Here is a 17,521-nt window from a genome sequence, read left to right as displayed (position 1 = left end):
TCTTGGGAACACACTGTTAGGGATTGTCTCCCTGAAATATGTGTTGGATTCTAAGCCTACAGTTGTTGATGTAATCCTGTTTAGAAGAAGGATTTTCTTTGTTATGTTAATAGGCCATATCAGGGTAGAGTGTGTCCTAAGTCTACAGTGTTTTTTACATAGATAACAAGCCTTCTATGTTTGCCAACCAAGCCGGCCCCCCATGAGGTATTTTTTAAGTGCCACTATGCTATTTTTTTTTTACATGTGGCTGTGAAAAAATCTGCACAACAGGTTTATGAAAATACCTCATGGGGGGAGAGGGCGTGGTTAGCAAACAAATGTCGAAGGCACACATTATTTGCACAAAATATGGTAATCACTTCTGTGTTACAAAAACAGCAGATTAGACACAAAGGTGAGCACATGCTGGAGATGACAGACACCATGTGAGGGTCCTGTCTACAAGCCAAAGAATTCAGGAATGCCTGGGCTCCTGACAACGAGGGAGTCAGCACGGCTGAGACCCTGATTTGGACTTTCAGCCTCTAAAACTATGCGAAAAGAAGTTCTGTTGTTTAGAGCCAGCCCCTTTTTATAGCGGCACTAGGTAAGTAAGACACACAGAACAGAACAGAGGGAGCTGGGATCACTCAGGCGGAATACGCAGACGGAAAGAATGAAGGTGAAATTAAAATAAAAAGTTCTGGCAAGGTGTAGAGTAGGTAAGAACGGTTTAGGGGAACACACACCTATTAGAAGCTTGAGAGGGAAATTTTAAGGATCAAAAGAAATCATTTAGGATAGCCCAATGATTTGGAATGAACCAAGAGGAACAATATTCATGAGAGGCTGACCATTAGGCACGGATATACTCAAATTACTGTTAGGAAAGACAAAACATGCCAATGGCAACCTTGAAGAACACGTATGCAGACAGTCATCTGTAAGCACAAGGGAAACCCTACCCACAAATTTTCTTGATTCCTTGTCAAGAGAGGAGCAGAGAAGCCAGAGATGAAGAATCAGGAAATGGTGAACAATTTCCTATCTGGAATCACTCATTTTAATTCAGGGCCTCTAAGTCAAACACCAAGGAGCCCTGGTGGTACAGTGGTTAAGCACTCAGCTGCTAACCGAAAGGTTGGTGGTTTGAACCCACAGGCAGCTCCATGGAAAAAAGATGGGGCAGGTCTGCTTCTGTAAAGATTACAGCCTTGGAAACCCTATGGGGTGGTTCTACCCTGTCACATGAGGTCACCGTGAGTTGGAACTGACTTGATAGCACACAACAACAACAACAACAACAACAAATCAGACATCAGGAAGGAAGATGCTCTTTGCTATTATACTCTGCTGAGCTCTGTGTAGCCCTGAGCAGCCATTTGCAGAAGTTACAGGATGTTTCACAAGAAGCGTCTGGACACCTATGTTTCTGTCTACTAAGCAGGAAGGACTCCATTAAACAATGGTAGCTCAGACTTCGTTAGACAATTACTCTTTCCCGTAGCAGAAGACGTGGGGTAGGAAGCAGAAAACTGCCTAGTTGGGCAGTACCCAGACGGGAGCAGGACAGCAGTCACAGCACGGGCTTGGGGTCACCAAGACTCTCAGCAACCCCACATGGACAGACTCAGCTCACCCCCAGGCAAACACATGGGCAAAGACTAGGAATTTTCTGCCAATTAGAATGAGGACCCTAACTGTAAAAGTGACTTGTTAATGAAGAAATCTCTATACTGTCTTACCCCCCAGGGGAACAAGGGCTGAGTGAGAGTGGCAGGGTCCATTCTAGTCTTGGCCACCATGGTGGACCCACCCCTGGATCTAGGCTCGCAGTAGGTTTTCATTAAAGATTTAACAAATGGCGAATGTTGTTGTCCTTTGACCCCGCCTATGTGTGGCTTTACCCAGCATATCTGAACGAGTCATAGGCCAGCAATTGCAATACAAACAATGGAGGTTTCAGTATTTGGCCATGCTCTGCCCACATGATACCAATCGCTCCCAGACCAACTGGGGGCTTCCGTCACCCAGACATAGTGTGCATGCAGGTGGCAAAATTTCCCCAGATGTCCCAGCACTGGGTGGCCACAGCTTGAGCCCCAACTTCCCAGAAACATGAAATTGGGTTTCCTCCTACCCTGTTTGCCCGCGTCTGGGAGGGTGGCCGGAGCAAGTTATCCGCCATGAGGCCCGAGGCGTTCCGATGCAATCCACAAGATCCCAGGATGCCCTTCAGGCTCTCCGCTGGGTAGAGTTTGTATCTATTGGTTGTATTTTTCATCGGTTCTAAGATATAGGTTTTATTTTCAAACGTAATAAGTCCCCTAGTGAAAAAAAAAAAATAAGGAAAAAACATAACTTTTTAAGAGCAGCTTCTTGTTTACGGCTAAGACACAGTTTTTTTTTTTTTTTTTAATTGTACTTTAGATGAAGGTTTACAGAGCAAATTAGTTTCTCACTGAACAACTTAATACACATTTTGTGACATTGGTTGCCAACCCCATGATGTGTCAACACTCTCCCCTTCTTGACCCTGGGTTCCCTATTACCAGCTTTCCTGTCCCCTCCTGCCTTCCTGTCCTTGCCCCTGAGCTGGTGTGACCATTTAGTCTTGTTCTGTTTTATAGGCCTGTCTAATCTTTGACTGGAAACCCTGGTGGCATAGTGGTTAAGAGTTATGGCTGCTAACCAAAAGGTTGGCAGTTCGAATCTACCAGGCATTCCTCGGAAACTCTATGAGGCAGTTCTATACTCTGTCCTATAGAATCCCTAAGAGTCAGAATCAAGTTTTTTAAATCTTTGGCTAAAGGTGATTTTGACCTCAGGAGTGACTTCATTACTGAGCTAAAAGGGTGTACAGGGGCCATACTCTCCAGGTTTCTCTAGTCTCCGTCAGACCAGTAAGTCTGGTCTTTTTTTGTGAGTTAGAATTTTGTTCTACATTTTTCTCCAGCTCTGTCCAGGACCCTCTATTGTGATCACTGTCAGAGTAGTCGGTGGTGGTAGGTGCTGGGCACCACCGTGTTGTACTGGCCTCAGACTGGTGGAGGCTGTGGGAGATGTGGTCCATTAGGCCTTTGGACTACTCTTTCCCTCATGTAAGACATAGTTCTTAGTGAGAGAATGAAATTAGATTACCAATCTATTTATAGCCTCAGGTTTTAATCAGAAAGGGCATTTTTGCAGATCCATTTTGCAAATCTTTTGAAAAGCAAGTCTAAGAACTTTTTTGTTTGAAACATCTTATGGTAGAGAATAGACTGTATTTCTCCTTTTTTTTTTTAACTTTCTAAAGACATATTGCCAGGAAGAAGAGTTGAAAGAAAAGATACTTCATCTGCTTTGAAAATAACTACATCGGAATTAGCAGACACCATTCAGAAGTCCAAAAAAAAAAAAAAAGGTTAATTCCGGATCTAAATTATGCATCCTGATTAGCCCTATTTTCCAAACACTTAGCTTTGAGACTCGAAGCGATTCTGGTATAAGGATACCCCCCCGGCCCCCGCCCCAGTGCCATCGCCACTGGCACATCGACTCCTACTCACGGCGCCCCCACGTGTGTCAGAGTAGAAGTGTGCTCCACGGGGTTTTCATTGCTGATTGGGGGACGTAGATCACCAGGTCCTTCTTCGAGGCACCTCCGGGCAGACTTAAACCTCTGACCTTTTGGTCTGCAGCCGAGTACGTTCCCATTTGCACCACCCCGGGACTCCCAATATAAGGCTACAAAGTTAGCTTTTCTGTGTTTTACTTATTTGTGGATGGCATGTCCATAACGGGCCCGAAGTCAGCTCACAAGCATCAGAACTGCTTCCTAGAGGCTGAGGTCTGGCCTCTGGTTCTGCTTTGGCTAAGGGTGGACAGCTCTTTACGAGAGAAGAACATCACTGGGAGACACCCCAGGAGCATGTCTGAGAAAGTGGCCTCTGGAGTCTGGCAGCTCTGCCACTTGCTAGCTGTGTGACCTTGACCAGGCTCCTCATTCCCTTTGAGACTCGGCTCCTTCACCTGTAAAATGAGGCTTAAAAAAAAAAAACCAAACCCATTGCTGTAGAGTCAATTCCGACCCATAGCGACCCTGCAGGACAGAGTAAAACTGCCCCAAAGAGTTTCCCAGGAGCGCTGGCAGATTCGAACTGCTGCCTCTTTGGTTAGCAGCCATAACACTTAGCCACTACACCACAAGGGTTTCCAAAATGAGGATACTAGTACCGAATTCTCAAGGTTGCTATGTCATCCAGTTAAAACTTTCAGACCTGTGATGTCATAAGTCACTGCTCAAACCACAGTAACTCTATTATTAACGAGGACAGACACCTGAACTGATCTTCTGCTAAGATGTGTATTCCAAAGTCTGGCCATTCCATGAAGGTCCTACACTTTGCTCAATCCACTCCTCACCCCCCGTCTTTGTCAGTGTGTCATGCTATGGTGACTCGTGCATTGCTATGATGCTGGAAGCTATGCCACCAGTATTTCAAACACCAGCAGGTCATGCATGGTAGAACAGGTTTCAGCAGAGCTTCCAGACTAAGATAGGCCTGGTGATCTATTTCTGAGAATTAGCCAATGAAAACCCTACGGATCACAACAGAACATTGTCTGATATAGTGCTGGAAGGCGCTCAAAATACACAGTGGCCCCAACAATGGATGTGAGCAGACCAACAATCATGAGGATGGCACAGGACCGGGCAACGTTTTGTTCTGTTGTACATGGATGGGGTTGCTGTGAGTCAGAGCAGGCTTGATGGCAGCTAACAGCAACACCTACAACAATCCTTTGTTAGACGTGTCTCCTCGTAGGAATACTGTCCATTTGTGTCTCTCTAATACGAGAGACAGCATTAATAAAAGGGGATATACTTATGGCAATAACGATAACTAAGAAAGACTCTTTGAGCTGATATTTAGGTTTGGGAATATATGTACACATTTTTTTTTTTTTTTTAATGGAACAAATTCGCTGTATGTTCTAACTTGGAGAGGCAGTAGGTGGCATAAGCCATGGACTCCTACACTTGTCTGGTGCTCTGGAGCAGGACAGAGCTGACGCTGTGTCTCGTCCCCTAGAAAGGAGCAACATTACCTAAGGGGATAAACTTCCTCCAAGTGATGGGGTGCTGGCCTCTGTGTGCCTTCCTGTTTCTCTCTTTTCCAATGTGGGGCAATAAACTGCTTTAATTTAAAAGCTCTTTCTAAAGTTGAAGGAAAGATTTTCTTTGGAGAACTGGCAATTTGGGAAACTGTAAGCTGGGTTCCCACACACCCAGCACCTTCCACTCTTTAGCAAGGTGATCACAATCCCCCCGCTATAGTAACGCTCAAGATTTTCATGCAAAATTCATCTTACTGTAAACAGACACCTCTAATATAGTGTCTCCTAACGTCTGTAGATTCTCCCCAGAATAATTCACACCTCCATACAATTCTGCTGACAATTCGGGGAGGTCCCTGGACTCCAGGTTTAGGCCATCAGTTCTAACACATAATTCACATGGCATCAACCCAAGGGTTTGAGTATATCTTAATCCCTAAGAAAAAGCTGATAATGTTGGGTCCATCAGTTTTTCTCAGACAATCTGAGCCTCTTTCCAAATGAGGGACTTGGTGAGGTGTCCCTACGTCATGCGTTAGTGTTCATCTGCCCAGTTATTCACTCAGCCTGTGCTTATTGATGGCCTGTATTGGTGACAATGTAACCATTCTTATATTGTAACATAACAACAGTATTTAAGTCCTCAAATGGTATGGGATGAAGATGTTTGAATTGTTGTTAGGTGCCGTCGAGTCGGTTCCGACTCATAGCAACCCAATGTACAAAAGAACAAAAACACTGCCCGGTCCTGTGCCATCTCCACAGTTGTTGTTATGCTTGAGCTCATTGTTGCAGCCACTGTGTTGATCAATCTTGTTGAGGGTCATCTTCTTTTTCACTGACCCTCTACTTTACCAAGTATGATGTCCTTCTCCAGGGACTGATTCCTCCTGGTAACAAGTCCAAAGTATGTGAGATGTAGTCTTGCCATTCTTGCTTCTAAGGAGCATTCTGGCTGTACTTCTTCCATGACAGATTTGTTCATTCTTCTGGCAGTCCATGGTATATTCAATATTCTCCACCAACACCATAATGCAAAGGCCATCAGTTCTTTGGTCTTCCTTATTCATTGTCCAGCTCTCGCATGCATATGAGGCAACTGAAAATACCAAGGCTTGGTCTGGTGCACCTTAGTACTTAGAAGTGGTATCTTTGCTTTTTAGCACTTTAAAGAGATCTTTTGCAGCAGATTTGCCCAATACAATGTGTCATTTGATTTAGTCAAAAATTTATTTTGATCACAACTGGTGAGCAAATATACACTAATCAATTCATTATTATTCAACTGGTTTACTTCAGCCATCCTGTGTTTTCTATGGCATTAGAGGTGGTGAGAGTCACAGAAAGGCCATGTCCTCAAGATACTTGCACCTTAATCGAGAAGAGAGCACCAAGACGTGTGCAATAGCAAGTATTCAAGAGCTAAGCTGTGCCTACCAACAGTCAGAACACTCAACTGTCCAGAGTTGGGGGAGTCCGTGTGGCTTGGAGTAACTTATTTTCAATTCCCAAAGACTGATTTAAAGTCATTAAATGTAGCTATTCTCTTGTTCCCCCTAAAACAAACAAACAAAAAACAAACAACCAAACACACACTGGTGTCTGGATACCTCTCCAAGAACACACAGAAACTTGACTTTGGTCATCAATCTGGGTAGGGGTCAGGGTGAGGAGGGCTTGTATCTCTTTCCTTGAGAAGTGCTTTATGAAATAAAACTTAAATTTTTAAGCTCAGAATGGGTAATAGGATTTTGCTCGTTAAAGCTGACCTTAAAAATCTTAAGAAACAAAACTTAAAAAAAGAAAACTGGTAAAGGAAGAGCAGAAAACGAACACACGTGAAGAGAATATACAGGGGAGCTAGAAAACTGCCCTAAAAAGGAAATGGCACCAATATCTCATTTTGCATTGCAACATTTTCTATTTTGCATTGGATTTAAACAAGCTGAACCCTTACAGTAAAACATGTCACCAAGTTCTAATCATGAGAAGCAAATTACTGAAAACGTTTTTCTACTTAATGGAAATTTTCTAGAAATCATTACTTAGTCATAAAAATGTTTTCCTATCTCCTTTTATCTTTGAAGTCATCCAAAGGCCAGATGTTGAGAAACCGGGGTGAAGGCCTTCCCTGGGCTCCACAAAATTGGCAGCCTGTGATACAGCTTAATTAAATAATTGCTTTGGATTGTCTTGGGTATAATTAATCATTTAGCCCTAGAGATTGCTGGAAACAACAGTGGACCCAAAGCTGAGGGATTCAGAGTTTCTGAGATATACAGTTTTGATCTTCTCATTTTCATAGCCCTTACTGGCCTCGAGTTAGATAAGCAAATGCAATTTGTTTTGAGCTGAGTGCCAAAGATGTTTTGTTATACACTTGAAGTTGCAAGTATCTCAAGAGTATAGAATTTAAATACAGAGGACTTTGAACATAGGTTCTCTTCCCCTTGGTAGAGCTGGAAGAGAAAGGCTGAAGATAACCTCCTCTGGCCTGGGCAAGACAGAGGCTCTGGGTACCTCCTCTTCTAGCGGGAGACAAGGAGATGGAGCAGACACTGGACCAGCCGCCAAGGATGGTGGTGGTGGTAGCCGAGGCCAGTTTCTGAGGCAGTGAGTTGGGCGTGAGGAATGGAGGGGCAGAGATGGTGGCTGGGACTCACCAATATTGCAGTCTTCCTAGGACCTGGGCTCTGGGCTGTGCCTGCCACATTTATCACCTAACTGACCCTCATACAGCTGCAGCTCCAGCCACTATCCCTAGTGCCAAAGTGGCTCCTGGAGGAAGTGGGACCCAACCCGGACCTGTGTGTCCAAGGGTGGGCTTCTCAACCCCAAGCTTGTCTGCCTCCCCTCTTAATGCCGTTTTGAGACGGCCAAGGGGCCTAGAACAATGTGGAGCTGCCGCATTGAAAACTGGCAGCTGTTATTGATTGAATGGTGTCCGACCCCCAAAATACATGTTGAAATCCTAACCCGTATACCTGTGGATGTAATTCTTTTGGGAGTAGGGTTTTCTTTTTATGTTAATAAGGCCATATCAGTGTCTTAAACCTAACCACCCCTGAGATATAAAAACAGCTGATCAGGCACTGAAGCCAGCACACATGGGGGAAGACAGACGCCACGTGGAGACTGCCAAGGAACTGAGGAACGCTGGGCTACAGAAAAGGCCAGAAGCTTCCTCCAGGGCTGACAGAGAGAGAGCCTTTCCCTAGGGCCGGTGCCCTGAATTCAGGCTTCTAGCCTCCTGAACTGTGAGAAAATGAATTCCCATTCATTAAAGCCACCCACTTGCGGTGTTTCTGTTACAGCAGTACCTAAGAAACTGGGAGAGCAGCCTAACCTTAAAATCCTACTGTTTTTCAGAATGGAAGGGGAATGTATTGAATTTTTAAGTTGATTTTGTTAACTTTCCAAGTGAAAACTCAGGAGACCTGTATTTCCTCAAGTTACGTTTTTGTCCATCTTAAAATTCATTTTTTCATCTCTGATGCAATGGTGTATCAGGCACTAACGCTGCTCTTCTTCTCACGGCTTTTCTCACTATTCCAGGCAAGCAGGCGATTTTGGTGCTCAGATGTTGACTACCTGTTATAAGGTAATAATTAGAAAATAGGAGTTATCCTGGCTGGATCCGTGTTCAGCTGCTAATTTAATTTTCTGGTCTCACCACCTTGCTGCCAATCCTGAGCTGGAAATGCAGTTGGTGTGAAATTTAATCTCAGTCCTTTTTTAGAGGAGTTCAGGGGTGATATGGATTGAACTGTGGCCCCAGAAATCTGTGTTGTAAATCCTAACCTCTGTGCCTGTGGTTAAAATTCCATTTGGAAACAGGCCATCTTTGTTATGTTCATGAGACAGGATTAGAACAGGATGTGTCTTGAGTCAATCTCTTGTGAGATATAAAAGAGATTAAACAAACAAGCTAGGAGGTAGAGATGGGGAAAGAGAGATGCCAAGCCAAATGGAGATCTCCAAGGAACCAGGAAACAAGCTAAAGGGACAAAGACCTTCCTTCCCTGAGAGCCGACAGAGAGAGAAAGCCTTCCCCTAGAGCTGGCGCTCTGAATTTGGACTTCTAACCTCCTAAACTGTGAGGAAATAAGTTTCTGTTTGTTAAAGCCATGCACTAGTGCTATTTCTGTTATAGCAGCACTAGATAACTAAAAAAGTAATATCCTACCCCATTTATGTGTTCGATAAATAGTAAAGCCAGCTGTACTAGTAAACACATAAGCACCAGAGGGCATATTTTGAGTGAATAATTTCCATGTGAACTACCCATGTATAATCACAACAAATATACTACCCCCCTACTAGGTGCAAAGGAGCCTCTGAGTGGCACAAATGGCTAACACCCATGCTGCTAACTGAAAGGCTGGAGATTCAAGTCCACCCAGAGGCACCTCAGAAGAAAGGTTTGGTCATCTACTTCCAAAGACCAGCCACTGAAAACTCTACGGAGCACAGATCTACCCTGACACACACAGGATTGCCATGAGTTGGAATCAACTCGATGGCAACTGTTTTTTCTCTTTTTTAATGTATTTTTTAGTATGTGCAAAGCACAGGGCTAGCTCCCACAGAACACACTGAGACATCTCACCTGTGCTTCCTGTATCAGACGTAACTCATAACCAGGGTGGGAAGACATGACAAACAGGAAAATGGTAAACTATTAGAAATGATTTTTCTTGAACAGTTGTTATTGGTACATTAATAATAACAGCAACTACAATGTATGATGTTCCACTGCTATTTATTAGGTTTTCACTGGCTAGTTTTTTCAGAAGTAGACTACCAGGTCCTTCTTTCTAGTCTGTCTTAGTCTGGAGGCTCCACTGAAACCGGTCTACCAAGGGTAACCCTGCTGGTATTTGAAATACCATTGACAAATCTTCCAGTATCACCGAAGAAGAATTGATGCCTTTGAATTACGGTGTTGGTGAAGAATATTGAATATACCACGGACTGCCAAAAGGAAGAATAAATCTGTCTTCAAAGAAGTACAACTGGAGTGCTCATCAGAAGTGAGAATGGTAAGACTTTATCTCACGTACTTTGGACATGTTATCAGGAGGGACCACTCCCTGGAAAAGGATAATCATGCTTGGCAGAGGGTCAGCGAAAAATAGGAAGACTTTTTAAAAGCCTGTGAGCGGCCATCTAAGATACTCCACTGATCTCACCCCTTCGGGAGCAAGGGAGAATGAAGAAAACTAAAGATACAAGGGAAAGATTAGTCCAAAGGGCTAATGGACCACAACCTACCACAGCCTCCACCAGACTGAGTCCAGTACAACTAGATGGTGCCCAGCTACCACCACTGATTGCTCTGACAGGGATCACAATAGAGGGTCGTTGACAGTCCTGGAGAAAAATGTAGACCAAAATTCTAAGTCACAAAAAAAGACCAGACTTACTGGTCTCACAGAGACCTGAGAAACCCCAAAAGTATGGCCCCTGTACATGCTTTTAGCTCACTAATGAAGTCACTCCTTAGGTTCGCCCTTCAACGAAAGATTAGACAGGCCCATAAGACAAAATGAGACAAAAAAGACACACCAGCCCAGGGGCAAGGAGTAGAAGGCAGCAGGGAACAGGAAAGCTGGTAATAGGAAACACAAGGCTGAGAAGGGGAAAGTGCTGACATGTGGGGTTGTTAACCAATATCATAAAACAATATGTGTACCGTTCAATGAGAAGCCAGTTTGTTCTGCAAGCCTTCATCTAAAGGACAATAAAAAAATAAGAAAAAGAGGAAGACCCTCAATGAGATGGACTGACATAGTGGCTGCAACAACGGGCTCAAGCATAACAATGATTGTGAGGATGGCGCAGGAGTGGGCAGTGTTTCATTCTGTTGTACATGCGGTCGCTGTGACTCTGAGTCAACTTGACAGCACCTAACAACATGACGTGTGATAAAGACCACCTGAGCAGGCTCCTATTTTTATAACAGCTTTATTGAGATAAAATCTGCATGCTATTCAATTCATCCTGTAAAAGTGTACACTTCAGTGGCTTTTAGAATATCCCCAGAGTTATGCAATAATCACTGCTATCAAATTCCAGAACATTTTTTTTATATCCCCAAAAAGAAACCCCATGGCCATGAGGAGTCACTCCCTCTCTTCCCCTCTCCCCATGAGCCAGGGTCTTGAATGTATTATCTTCTCCACTGTTTACAGCAATCCTGCACAGCAGGTATCATGAGCCCATTTTACTAATGAGGAAACCAAGGGAGAGAGGCCTAAGGTTACTGGAGCGAGTTGAAAGGTGTCTGCCAGCTCCCAGCAATCCTTGGCGTTCCTTGCCTTGTAGATATTTCTCCACATGTCATCTGTCTTCCCCTGTGGGTGACTGTGTTTCTGCGTCTGTCCTTTGATAAGAAGCCACTCAGAAGGCATTAGGACTGGGACCCACACTATTCCAGGACGTCTTAACCAATAACATCTGCTAAGAAGAGCCTTATTTTATCAACCGTGGTCTCATTGGGTTGTGCAGGGGTTAGGACTTCACTGTATCTTTCTTCGGGACACAGTTCCACTCACAACAGCACCGGGTAATCACGAAAGCCGCACCCAGTCTGTACTAACTCGGGTGTGAGCACTTTGGGGAGACACACAAACCCAAAAACCAAACCTGCTGCCGTTGAGTCGATTCTGACTCACAGCAACCCTATAGGACAGCACAGATCTGCCCCATAGGGTTTCCAAGGAGCTGCTGGTGGATTTGAACCGCTGACCTTTTCGTTAGCAGCTGAGCTCTTAACCACTGTGCCACCAGGGCTCCAGGGAGACACATAAGATGGCAGGAAATTAACTATGGCCTGAACTTTACATTTGACTTGGAGTTATTTCAAAGTCAGGATAAACTCCACAGCTGAGCTCGTTTTTACAACCCATTTTCCACGTCACACTTCATTTCCCCCACTAAAGGGCTGCTTCCTCTTCAAGTCCCCTTTCCACTAGGATCTGCTTTTCTCTCTTCTTATCTTCATCCTTCAAATGATGAAGGATGACTTGTTGGTTCCCTCCTCTCGTCTCCATCCCAGGACAGACTTTGTCCTTGCCTGCTCATCTTTGATCAAGCCTATTTGAAGCAATGCAGGATGTTCTGTCTCTGCATTTCTCTGCAGAACTGTAATCTGCTGGGCTCTAATTAATGTGTCCCCTGGGATGCTCGAGCCTTCTTCCACATTCCTAGATCTTAATGTGTTTTTGGAGCACACCACTGTGAACATAATTTTTAATCCCTATTTTCTTGCTCCAAGTCCACCAGGCTGGTGCTACTACTGTTCCATTTTTTTCTCTATTTCCAGTCTCCATCAACTCTCCTGTCTCCGAGCAGTTGATCGAACACAGCTTTTTCTCTGGTCTGATTCTCTCCTTGCGAGATCATAAAGTTGACTACATAACTCTGGAATTTCTCTGTTGATGCACGGTCTGCTGCTTTTGCAACAACACCAAGAAGATCTGGGAAGTTAAAATCCTCAGGAACACCACAGCAGGGAGTGGGTGATACCCACGCAGCATCCCCACGTCCGTTTCCCCCTCAGTGTTGGTGGTCGACCCCAGACAACACAGCACCCACGCTCTGACTTTTCCCGAAACCCTGGCCACAAGTATTTTACAGTATTCAGTATTCCTCTTTGCCAAATTCTGGGTCTGTGTCAGGTAACAGGGAGGAAACGTCCTCCAGGTGCTGGAGGCGAGAGATGGACACGGAGGCTCAGACATGCTACAGCATTGGCTCAGTGTGGTTGACCCTGCTGTGTGGCAAGGGACCGGGAACCTTGGCTGTCTGTGTCCTTGGAGGCTGGAAGAGTTTAGGCAACATGTACTGAAGAGAGTGGCAGCAGGAAAAAGGAAAAAGGACAGGGATTTGTGACTGGATGTCCCATGCAAGGAAGAGAGGGTAGATTAGTCATATTTGAATACTACCCTGGGAATACTGTACCCAGCAGCTCATCCTTCATTTTTTTTTTTAACTACTTAATGGTTTATAAATCATTTTATTTATTATAAAAAGGAGATATTAGGAATCCCTTGGAGGTATCCCTTTTCTCTTTGTTGTTGTTAGCTGCCGTCAAGTAGCTCTGACTCATGGTCACCCCAGGTACAACAGAATGAAAAGTTGCCCAATCCTGTACCATCTTCACAATGGCCGGTGTGCTCAAGTCCGCTGTTGGGCCACTGTGCGTTCTGAGTGCCTCCCAGCCTAGAGGGCTCATCTTCCAGCACTATGCCAGACCAGATTCTGCTGTAATCCACAGGGTTTTCACTGGCCAATTTTCAGAAGTAGATCACCAGGCCCCCCTTCCTAATCTGTCTCAGTCTGGAAGCTCTGCTGAAACCTGTCCATCATGGTGACCTTGCTGGTATTTGAAATACTGGTGGCAAAGCTTCTAATATCATAGCAAACACACAAGCCATCACAGTGTGACACACTGACAGACAGGTGGTGGCTTTTCTCTTTAAAAAAAAAACAAAATTTTTATTTTATTTTATTTTTAGCCATCAAGAATTTGACAGTCTCTAAAAGGATCACCCAAAACTATCAGACCGATCTCAAATGCCTCCATTTATGCCTGGTCTCTGTGCTGATGACTGAAAACATCTTCAGACACACGGGGAGGATGTTGGTGAAGGAGGCCTATTTGTTTCTGAGTATTCCCAGCCCTTGTTCATCCTTCTTCTGGCAAAAGTTCACCCTTTTCGGAATGCATGAGCAACCGGAGAAAAGCAAGTTCAAACAACTGGATACCTCTACTTGCTTACCAGATTAGCACAACTTTAAAGTTCGACAGTGTTACACAAATGAGATGTGAGTACTTTTCACTTATCAATGATTTTTTTTACTTTAGATGCTACCTTAACAAATCTTTTAATTATTTAATTAAAATAAATTTCAATAATCAAATTTATTCAAGACATGGATAATGACTTTCACTTTGGACAGTAATAAAGAAGAGTACATTCTATATATACAAATCATAAAGATGGGTAAGCATATATTTCAATAACATACAAACAGTATTAAATAACATAGATCTCAAAGGCATACACACAAATGCGTAAGACATCTATTTACAGAGACCCACATTGTTAAGTTCTCTATTAGACCGTTACAGAAAAGTTCATTAGTAAAATACCTCAGTGTTTTGATATACGTACTTTTCAAAGAGTAATATATATATATATATATATATATATATACGCAGAAATATGTGTGTGGAATGTATGTGTGGGATGTGTGTATGTGTGGGGTGTATGCTGTGTTATTTTGTGCGTGTGGTGTGTGTGCTATTTCTATGTTTTTTTGGTGTGTGTGATGTGTGTGACGGGTATGTTTCATGTGTGTGTGGTATATGGGATTTGTATGTGTTGTGTGTGCATCTTGTGTTGTGTGTGTTGTCTGTGTGTGTTGCATGTATGGGGCTCTGACATGCAGAACGCAGAACAAGAACCCTGCTTGCTAGCTCAAGCTGGCTTGTTGCCCGCCCAGGCCCTTCTTTCTCCTCCCTCCCACAGAACCACACTCCACGGGCTGGAGCAAAACCAGGACTCTGGAGGATGCACGCTGTTAGTTCACAGACTCAATCAATCCAGTGAAAAGCTGAAGCAGCTGGAACTTGGTCAGACAAACTGGTTTTCCTGGGGCGCACATCAGAGGCGGCTGATGGTTAATCACTGTGATTTGGAAGGAAGGGGCTATGACGACATGCTGGGCTTGGCCTGCCCTGCCCAGCTCTGGAAGGTAACTGCTGCTTGCACTGTGCCCCGGGTGCATTAGGGAAAGCCCCTACCCATGCGAGCCTACATTCAACTCACCTTGGTAATTGTTAAATTAGTTCCTTTGTTTCCTGATGACCAGAGGCCCTTTATAGTTTTTGTCAAGTGAGGAACTTAAATGCTAATACTTAATGTCCTACCTTTAACACTGGGAATTACTAAACATTAGGGGCAGTTCTACTCTGTCCTGTAGGGTCGTTATGAGTCGGAATCGACTTGACAGCACTGAGATTTAGTTAGAGGGCCACATAGGGTTGCTAGGAGTTGGAATCGACTCGATAGCAACGGATTTGGTTGTGTTTTTTTTTTAAGGGCCACATAAACGAAAGATGATTCTCAATCCTTGGGAGGCTGAGACTTGGACAGTTTGCCCTTGTAGCTAGTTTAGCCGCTTGCAGCCTCCCAGCCAGAGAACATGCCGGAATGGGAGCTGTGAGAGAGAAACTGAGCTCCTGGCTGAGCTGCGCTCCTGTGTGATGTGTTGTTCAGCAAGAGACTTCCCCATCTTGCCCATGGGGAGGTGTGCCTGTGCTGTGGGACCCCACCACATGCTCTCTTTAGAAAATCAAAATCAAACCTGTTGCTGTTGAGTCCGAGTCATGGCGACCCCTTGTGTTACACAGTGGAATTGCTTCATGGGGTTTTCTTGGCTGTAATTTTATGGAAGCACGTCACCGGGCCTTTCTCCCGTGGAGTCGTTGAGCGGGTTTGAACCACCAACCTTTAAGTTAGTAGTCGAGCACAAACTGCTTGTATCACCCAGGGCCCTACCAGCCTCTCAGCGTGAATGGGACAAGAAAGGGGCCTAAGACCAGAAGGGTCGCTTACCTGAGACCAGAACAAGTGCTGAGACTGACCATCGATCCAGGATAACCGTGCACATGTCCATGGTAGTAACAATGACCCTAAAAGGGAGGAGAAAATCAGCTCAGTGACAGCATCCCCTTTTCACAATAAACAACGGCCTACAATCACCCCCACCTGTCTTTAGCTGGAGGATTTCCTTTTGTGTGAAATACTGAACCAGTAGTCTTAAGGGTCAATGCTAAGCTCAACATGACCCAGCCCGGGTCTATGGCAGAAACATCCGATTTGCTTACAGGTCATCACACGGGGTTTAAAACGTCTCCCAGTTCCACCTGATCTCCCTAAAACCCTCCACCAGAGGCCAGTGCAGAAGGCCTTACAAAATCCTGCAGCAGGACGAATCATGCTGCCATCACCACCCAGGCCTCATGTAAATTGTTTCTTGTAATGAGATGTGGAACCAAACGGGGTATTTAAGCACACTGTGAAATGTAATAAAATGAGGCCTAAATCTATGGCTTATGAAAACAGAGAACCAGATGAGAGAAAGGGGAGTGAGAAGGGGGAACAAGACGGCACTGAACTATCCAACTGAGAGTTCAAAGTCTATTTCAGCCAGAAAGAAAAACAGGAAGGTCTTCTAGTACCCAAAGCCCCCGAGCACTAGTGGAAGACAAACCCCTGTGTGACAAGCTGCAGTACTCTGTTTCTTTAGTAACGTAGCTGTCTGCAAAGAAGAACGACAGCGTGGATGCATCCTTAGTTAACACAGGTTTCTGTCTGGAACCCAGGTTAGTGTTATCATTGAGCAAAGACTTGTGGGGCAGTCCCAGTGAAGTGCCTGGCTGGCAAGACAGGGCTGTGGGGCCTCGGCAGGGAAAGGGCTGTGCCTTCCAAGGGGAAAGGGAGGGGGGCACTCAGGTTTCAGCCTGTCCCATGTGACCGCCTCAGCACATGGCTCTTTCACTCGACAGCAGAGACTTGCCTGCTTCAGAGCAGAGCCTGGTGTCCAGTTGTTCTACCCAACGAAGGCAAAATTCCAAAGATCACCTTGACTTTGCTAAGAAAGGCCAGGTGGGATTGAGTGACCGAGGACATCAGACACTGCCGTGAGAGTGGGGCTAAGATGATCTATGGGTTACTGATTCGAGGACAAGACTTTGGGATCATTTGGAAAGGCAGGAAAAGGAGGAGACGTGAGGGCTGCAGGGAGAGCTGTTACAGGTCTGTTTTCGTGTTGATTTAGGAGTTCTTTTCTGTACTCTGGACATAACCAGTCAGAGGCAGCTCTGACCCACGGCTGTCAGAGTAGAACTGTGCTCCACAGGGTTTTCAATGGCTAATTTTTCAGAAGCAGATTACCAGGTCTTTCTTCCAAGGCACCTCTGGGTGGACTCAAACTTCTAGCCTTTCAGTTAGCAGTTGAGCACTTAACCATTTGTACCACCCAGGGGCTCTTGCTTTATAGGAAGTGTCTTTTAACTTTGCCTATGATGTAAAAGACCTCTTTAAAGTATTGAAAAGCAAAGATGTCACCTTGAAGACTAAGGTGCACCTGACCCAAGCCATGGTATTTCCAATTGCATCCTATGCTTGTGAAAGCTGGACAAGAAATAAGGAAGACAGAAGAACTGACACCTTTGAATTGTGGTGTTGGCGAAGAGTATTGAATATACCATGGACTGCTAAAGGGCTAACAAACCTGTGCTGAAGAAGTGCAACCAGAATGCTCCTTAGAAGCAAGGATGGCGAGACTGCATCTTACATACTTTGGACATGTTGTCAGGAGGGATCAGTCCTTGAAGAAGGACATCATGCTTGGTAAGGTA

The 17,521-nt window shown here is 44.7% G+C and overlaps 1 protein-coding gene across 2 annotated transcripts in view; it reads right to left on the bottom strand.

Annotated features, from left to right (window-relative positions):
* The window catches only part of ADAM12 (ADAM metallopeptidase domain 12), a 377,170-nt gene that overhangs the window by 112,904 nt on the left and 246,745 nt on the right, over window positions 1-17,521 (bottom strand). For both annotated transcript variants that reach the window (XM_064269188.1, XM_064269189.1), the window contains exons 5-6: window positions 15,714-15,790; window positions 2,123-2,309 (exon numbers count right to left, since the gene is read on the bottom strand). In XM_064269188.1, the coding sequence (XP_064125258.1) occupies window positions 2,123-2,309; window positions 15,714-15,790 (264 nt within the window). The remainder of the gene's footprint in view (window positions 1-2,122; window positions 2,310-15,713; window positions 15,791-17,521) is intronic.

This window comes from Loxodonta africana, chromosome 16 (genome assembly GCF_030014295.1).
Source record: "Loxodonta africana isolate mLoxAfr1 chromosome 16, mLoxAfr1.hap2, whole genome shotgun sequence".
Classification (NCBI taxonomy): Eukaryota; Metazoa; Chordata; class Mammalia; order Proboscidea; family Elephantidae; genus Loxodonta; species Loxodonta africana.
The sequence above is the reverse complement of the archived record's forward strand: the minus strand, read 5'-3'. Positions and strand labels throughout refer to the sequence as shown.